This window comes from Aotus nancymaae, unplaced genomic scaffold, assembly GCF_030222135.1.
Source record: "Aotus nancymaae isolate 86718 unplaced genomic scaffold, 86718_ANA_hifiasm-v0.15.2.pri h1tg000016l, whole genome shotgun sequence".
In the NCBI taxonomy this organism is placed as follows: Eukaryota; Metazoa; Chordata; class Mammalia; order Primates; family Aotidae; genus Aotus; species Aotus nancymaae.
Genome location: NW_026988428.1, coordinates 38,833,385 through 38,841,416, shown reverse-complemented (window position 1 = coordinate 38,841,416; position 8,032 = coordinate 38,833,385). Strand labels below are relative to the sequence as shown.

Genomic DNA, 8,032 nt, shown 5'->3' with positions numbered 1-8,032 from the left:
TTATTATTTCTCTTTCACCAATGGTACTGCGGCTATTTATTTAATACACCTGTGGTCATTAATAAAAGTCACCCTCCTAAATGTCATAAAAATACTCTTAGTAAATTGTTTCATGTGATGTATTCTTTCCATATTTTACTTTTTATCCCCCAAGATATCAGTAATTCTGAAAATCTTGGATATTGGAGACATCCTGAATATTAGGGAAGTATTTTTATTGATAAACCCTCTCACTGGTCTTCAACATTTTATTTCACATAATTTATATCTATTGATTCTTGTGGCATACTGTAGAACAAGATTTTGAATTTTGTTATAGTGCTTTAGCAAAATTTTGCCTGGTTTTCGTCTTTTGGATTGCCCATCCCTCCTACACACAGTCATGGGTAGTTGACAAATCCTTGGGCATAAAACCAAAATCCAGACATTTTGCCAAAAGTACTTATAGAGATCACAAAGTGGGGTTCCTGAAAGAAGGTGGTTGGTCATCATAGAAACCCTTCTTGGGCTACATGGAAGATTGATTAAAGGGAGATTAGACTGAAGTCAGGAAACCTGCTACAGTGGTTTATAACATTGATGTGGCCTTCAAGGTATGCCAATATTAATGAGCAAAGACAGATTTTTTAATCTGGAAAACGGTGTGGCAATTTCCCGAAGAACTTAGAAGTATTACTTGACTCAGCAACCCTATTATTGGGCATAGACCCCCCAAAATATAAATTATTTAACCACAAAGACACACACACATATGTTTACTGCAGCGCTATTCACAATAATAAAGACAGGTAATCAACCTAAATGCCCGTCAGTGATAGACTGACTAAAGAAAAAAAAAAAGGAGATATTGAAGTAACACAGAAATTAGTAAGAGGAAGCAGTCATACGATCATTTCATAACAAAGTGACAGAAAAAGGAGATATTAAAGTAACACAAAAACTAGTAAGGGCAAGCAGTCATATGATCATTTTGTAACCAAGTGAAGGCTCTGCTGCTCACCACTTGCAAAGCCAATGACAAGGACAAAGAACAGCGAAAGGAAAGTAACTTTATTTCCAAAGCTAACAATGGATAAACAGCTAGCTTATAGCTCTAACTTTAGGCTGAAGAGAGGGGCTTAAAAGGAGGAGCTTTATATGAAAGACACGCAGGAGTTGTGCTGAATACAAAGTCTGTGTGTCTTGTTTCAGAGGCTCCATCCATGTTGCTGCAAAGGATGTGACCTCATGCTTTATATGGCTGCATAGTATTCCATGGTGTATATGTACCACATTTTTTCAGTGCTTTCATTGACTGTTAACTGATTCTCTGTATTAATTTTCTGACTACTATCAGCATGGTATTTACAGTAGAGACAAGATATGAGTTCCTAAAAGTAAGGGTTATAGTCTATTCAGATTTTAAAAATAGTGAATATCTCTTTGTATAAATTATGAGAAAAGAAGAATCAAGCACTTAGGTAACTTTTTGTTTTATTATTTTGTTCAGTAAGTATAAGGTTATTCCACTTTAATTTCTATGTTCAAATTCCAAAGGGAGGAAAAGAGTTAAGAAAAGTTGGAAAAAAGGTTGAGAAGAAGGAAGGCAAATAAAAGTCTGATTTCATTGTGGTTGGAAAATATATGCAAAACCAGTATTGCTTTTAGAAGACAAGAATTTATGTCACAACTAAAAATTTATGTGGCCATAGAGGCAAAAATAATGAAAGACATAATAATATGAAGTTGATATGTAAAATGATGAAGCTTTTATCAAGATCTTAAGATTTCCTTCTACCATAAGACATACAATATTATATATTATTTTTCTATAGTAAATAAACTAAATAATTATTAAAAATAAAATAAGACTATTAATTTAACTTTACTTCCATTATAAATAAAAATCTGAAGTAAACTATAATGTCTATGAGAAATATCTTCCACTAAGGGAGGTAACTTTCAGTGGCAGTAAGCTGATAATAAAATCAACAATCAAAACAAAACTCCTCTTGTCTCCAATACTTTCCCAAAATCTCCATTTCCTCAAAGTATGCTTTGAAGGAAATCTGCATTTTTATTTGCAAAGAAGTATATCTGAAAAGACTTACCAATCAGATTGAACTCTTCACTAGGAAGACTTTTTAAAAACAGTAATCTATTCTTTTTGTTCACTGGTATTTTTTAAAATATGGGAAATAATACAATGAATATTTATGTGGGTTTACCAGTTATTTTTATTAAAACATCATTTATTTCCTTCATTTTTACCATCCCTCCAGTTTCATCTATGTCTCACCTATGAAGAATGAGCTAAATAGGAACAACTCAAAGGTGTCTGAATTTATTCTGGTGGGATTTAGAACACTCCCAAAGCTACAGGTCTTCTTATTCCTGGTGTTCTTGATGTTCTACACGGTTAATGTGCTGGGAAATACAAGCATGATAACTGTCATGAAGATGGATTCCAAGTCTTTGCTATCGTGAACAGTGACGCAATAAACATACATGTGCATGTGTCTTTATAATAGAATGATTTATGATCATTTGGGTATATACCCAAATGTCCATCAGTGATAGACTGGATAAAGAAAATGTGGCACATATACAGCATGGAATACTATGCAACCATAAAAAAGGATGAGTTCATGTCCTTTGCAGGGACACGGATGAATCTGGAAATCGTCATTCTCAGCAAACTGACACAAGAACTTTTAATACAGAAATGTAGATCCAAATGATGGTATGTAGCATACATGTATGAATATATGTGGATGTATACATATACATATATACATATGTATGTCTGTCAACTAAGAGACTTACCAGCAGCTAAACAGCAATAACATTGAATACACATCACCCATATCTTGATTTCTCCACTAAAAGGAACTTGGAGAAATGGCTAATTTCATATCAGATGGGCAAAGAACAGAAAAATATGATATGTTGTTTTGTGTCAAAAAGTATAAAGTTTTAAAAGAATGTTAGAGATAAGTCAAAAACAAACATAGAAGCTAGCTCAAAGAAACTCCCAACTGGTTAAATTGGGGATAATTTGAGCATCAAAATAAATACTGTCAATAATGTATTATAACACATTAAATAGGCCAGGTGCTAAGGCTCACACCTGTAATCCCAACACTGTGGGAGGCCGAGACGGGTAGATTGCCTGAGGTCAGGAATTCAAGACCAGTCTGGCCAACATGGTGAAACACCATCTCTACTAAAAATATAAAAAAATAAGCCAGGTGTGGTGGTGTGTGCCTGTAAACCCAGCTATTTGGGAGGCTGAGGCAGGGGAATTGCTTGAACCAGGGAGTGGAGGTTGCAGTGAGCTGAGATCGCACCACTGCACTCCAGCCCGGATGACAGAGTGAGACTCCATCTCAAAAACAAAAACATTAAATAAAATAGAAAACCATGAGTTCATGCTGATATAAATAAATAAATTTTTCAAAAATTAGAGAAATAGAATATCTATATGGACTCATTTAATATAAATACTAATTACAAAAAAAGAAAGTAAATTTACAGAGGAGAAAGATAGCACATACTATTTTAATCAAATGATCAAGTAAACATCACCAGGTTTGGGACAGACTGACATTGTGGGCCACTGAGAGAACATAATGTAAACATGACTCACTCCACTTGCTTGATAGTCCTGTCAAGGCTACATTCCTAAATTTAATCATTAAGAAAATCAGAAAAACACAAATTGAGGGGCATTCTACCCAATAACTGGCCTGAAATCATCAAGAATATCAAGACAAAAAAAATCAAGGAATATCAAAGAAATACTGAGGAAATGTTCTATATTTAAGAAGACTTACGCATACAACTGGACGCAAAATATGACTCTAAATTGCCTTTCCTTTTACTATCAATGATGCCTTTGGGACAATTGGTCAATTCAGAGGTTTAGAAGATAGTAAAGCAATAAGATTCTAAGTACAGAAATATGATTATGCAGGAGAATGTCTTTGTTGGTAGGAATTACATACTAAAGTGTTCAGTGAAGATGGAGTATTATGTTGGCAACTTATTCTCAAATGGCTTATTTTAAAAGATTTTTATTTTCTGCCAGAAATTCTCTAAAAGTTTTAGATTATTTCTAAATTTAATATTTCTTGAAACTCATGTTTATCTTGTGATCCACTTATATAGCACTACAGTACATTTTTTGACCAGTCAAGGGTATTTGGAAATAGGTTAAAAATATCTTTCATGTGAATGGAAGAGATACTCTGCTCCAACTGTGAGAAGGAGAATATTTTCTGAGTTTACTCTATATTTTTAGAGTCCCTTCCTTGCTCAGCTTTCAAAATCAAGTGTTCTGGAAAATGCTCAATCTCTCTCCAAAAGGCTGGCTGCGTATTGTCCTTATATTTTACTCTCAAATTCAAGAATATTTTTACCTGGACAAATTTATTACAAGGCAACATAGAGCTGCAAAGGGAGCTAGGAAAAAAAATCTTTCCTACAGATAGACAAATGCACTGATGAATTTGATAAAGTTTTAAGAGAAATAATAGCAAAATGTATGGCAAGGGACACATAACATTCTCCATTAGAGACACATAGTTTTTTAACAGTGTATGAGCCAAACTCTGTACTTTAGGGTCATTTTTTCCCCTAAACTTCTCTAATGTCTATTCTCAAGCCCATCCTCATTGCTACTTACTCTCGTTTGTCAGCTGGCTCCTGTCTGTGACTCTCAGGCAGACTCTGGTCTCGTGCTCATTTTGCTGTTACAACTGAAACTACTAAAACTACTGTCCAACCAGTTTGTGAATTTACCACCTTGAACACCAAAGTCAAGATGATTCCCTGGAGATTCCTTGACCTTTTACAACCTGTTAGCCTCCCACAGCAACACTAGCACACACCTAACTTGCAAAGTGGTCTTTTCCTAAGGCTTAAGGGTAACAGAAAGAGGTAAAGAAAGTTACTTAAAACTGGTTGCTAGACCTCACACTTTTAAATGTCTCTCAATAACCTCGCCATGGAACTTGTCACTGCTATATTTCTGCCAGTGGCTCTCACATCTGCTATGGTTTTGTGCCCTCTTTATCTCTCCTTATAATCTCTCTGCAATTGCTAGCTCACTTTGCCAAAACACCTTTAAAATCATGCCCAGCTTTCTTTTCTTTCAATGGTCTATTTTTTATTTTTATTTATTTATTTTAATGTAGTGCCTGATATTTTTTCTTTTGTAATTTATCCCAAAATACCTTACCAATACATTCACTTCTGTCGGCAAACCAGATAGCAGGAAATAATGAAATTTTATGTATTTATGTTTAAATAATAGTCTCCAAATCTTTGGGCAAATTTAATTTCCTATAAAACAATGTAAAAACTCATTTTTTTCCTCAAATAATTCGACCAGGTGCCTTAGAGAAGATATGCTTAGCACCTCTGCCAATGTATTTATGTCTTTGCAAAAAGAACACTTGTCAACCATTTTGTAGAGTAAATATGCACGTTATGTGAACTGTACTTGGAAAACAACTGAAAACACAGATTAATACATCATAAAAAGATTAATTCCCTTTAAACAAAGACATTCTTATAAAGCATGGTAACACACAGGCACAACAAAGAATATAAATTGTATATAATTATTGGCAGAAAATCTAATTCATTACAAAGCCTACACCTTTGAGGAAGAGGACATTTTCATACAAAGAAAAGTATTACACTATTATACAACATTTTTAATTGGACTTGTACAAATTTTTGGCACATTAAAAAGAACTGAAAGGACTACAAAATAAGAACCAAAGAAACTAAAATGAAGATATGGGAGAGAGAAAAAGTCTTCATAATGGGAAACACTAAGTATTAACATAGAAGAGAAACAAAAAATAAGCTGGCTGAGCTTCCTGAAATGTGTGTAACAGAAGTATGCTGTGGGTGCAGGTGTCTGTACTGTGTTTGGGCAGCAGTACTTTTCTACCTTGCTGCAGCCGGCTGAACATGGCCTGGATACGATCTTCTGCTGCTGGTTGCTTGCCTCTGCCTCGCCAGAAACGACTGCCCTGAGCCTGTGCTTGCCAGTCTATCTTCAGCTGCCTTTTTATGCAGAGTCATTCCCATATTGTACCAGGCACTAACAATGTATTTTTCTTCCATCTCTCTTTGACTCTTTGTTTTCTCATATTCTTTCTCCAATGAGTGAAACAGTCGGTCTCGTTCCTGGAGCTGATTTTTAAGAGCTTGTATTTCTGGTGCTGCTCCTTGATTCTGTTTAGTACGAATAACACTTTTGGCTTTCTCTAAGTATTTTTTATATCGTTCTTCCATTTGCTTCATTTCCTCTTCTTTCTTTCGTAAAGCTTCTTGTAATTCTTCAATTTTTAAGGAGCTGTTGTTAAATCTTGGCTCGAGATCTTCAATAATGGCTCTCTTCTTCTGTAGTTCATTATTGGCTTCATGCAGCTTCTCTAGATGTTCTTCAAGCTTCTTTTTTAGAAGGACTGAAATAGCATCTTCTGCTTTCGAGCCTTGATCCTGTAAAGATTTTTGCAATTCTTCAACTTGTGACTGTACTTCCAGAAGTCTTTGGTTCACCAGCCTATTCTCTGTCTCCAGTTCATTCTTGCGTAGATTTGCATCATCTAGAAGGCTCTGCAATAAGGCTATTTTTTCATTGTCCGAAACTTCTTGGTTAAGTTTTAACATCTTATTCTCATGCTGAAGACGAATAAGTTTCTCCCTGATTTCAGGTGTAACAATCTCTGCAACTAGACTGTCTGAAGACTCCTGACTTCCCAGAGGCATTAACCCTTGAGTTGTCAGCTGCCCTTCTTCAGCTTGTACACAATGAAGTTCTTCAATGGTTTCCTTCAGAGAATCCCTTTCTGTTCTCGGTCTACCCTTTTCTTTTTGAAGACTGTCAACTTTTTCTTTTAGCCGCTTATATTCAAAATCTAGTTTATCTGCTTTCTTTGATCCTTCGGATAATCTATTTTGTAGTTCTACTACCTGTCTCTTGTAGGTTTCAAGTTGACTTTGCGCTGCGTTGGCCTTTCTTAACTCTTCCTCTAGACTGACAGTGTTCTGCATATACATGGTATTCTTTTCTTCTAAGAGTTTAACCTGCCGCCTTAAATCACCAAGATCTTCTAGCTTCTTTTTATAAGATTCTACTTGACCTTCTAGTTTAGATACTTTATCAGAAGAATGTCTCAGCATGTCGATCTCATCTTTCAGAGACCGAGCTTCATCTGCCAAAGTGGTCAGTTCATCATTCCGTTGCCGAAGTTCAGAGATCTCCTTTTCTAACTCTTCACAACGTATTCGATAATCATCTTTGGCTGCTTCTAGCCTGAATGTTTCTTCCTGGAGCTGTTCTAATTGAGTCTGGAGCTGCAAATGCCTTCTTCCTGCTGGACTGTTAGGATCTTCTATAGAATCAGATTGATTGAGTCTTTCCATTAATACCTGATTCTCTGCCAACAAACTACTTTTCTCTTCCTGCAATGCTGCAACCTGCATATCCAATTCATGGCATCTTTGAGCAATTTCTTCCTTTGCTGACAAAGCTTCATTTAGTTCCTCTGTAGTTTTCTTCAGCTGGCGATCAAGGTCAACATAAGCATCATTTCCAGCAGAGACAGGAGATTCTTTACTCATCAGCTCCTGAATGGTTGTCATGACAACATGTTGAACAGATTCCTCCATCATCATAATGGCTTGGATGTACTCTTGCTTCTGTTCACAGTTGACAGCACAGCCTAAGATGAGCTGAAGCAGCCTTCCGAGCTCTGTCGCATCAGAATGCTCCCCAATAAGGTTCACATCAGGAAGGGTAAAGTGATTAATTTGCTGTCCTAAAATCTCATGATTATAATCCAAGATTCCTTTTAATATTTTCTTTAAATTGCTTATCTTTAGCCTCCAATTATCTCCTACTTCAGTGTTGATTCTGTTTAGCCAATTTTCATCAAAATATGCAGGATCTATCTTTTGAAGAACCTGGGCCATCACAACCCCATTCGTTAAATCTTCCACGGTCCGGCATGGTGCATCCACGTTAAATGTC

The 8,032-nt window shown here is 35.7% G+C and overlaps 1 protein-coding gene across 1 annotated transcript; it reads right to left on the bottom strand.

Annotated features, from left to right (window-relative positions):
• Positions 1–5,873: 5,873 nt before the first annotated feature.
• Positions 5,874–8,032, bottom strand: LOC105715994 (protein Hook homolog 3-like). The gene has a single exon (XM_064376723.1). It carries the CDS (start codon positions 7,972–7,974, stop codon positions 5,941–5,943), a length of 2,034 nt encoding a protein of 677 aa, XP_064232793.1. The 5' UTR covers positions 7,975–8,032; the 3' UTR covers positions 5,874–5,940.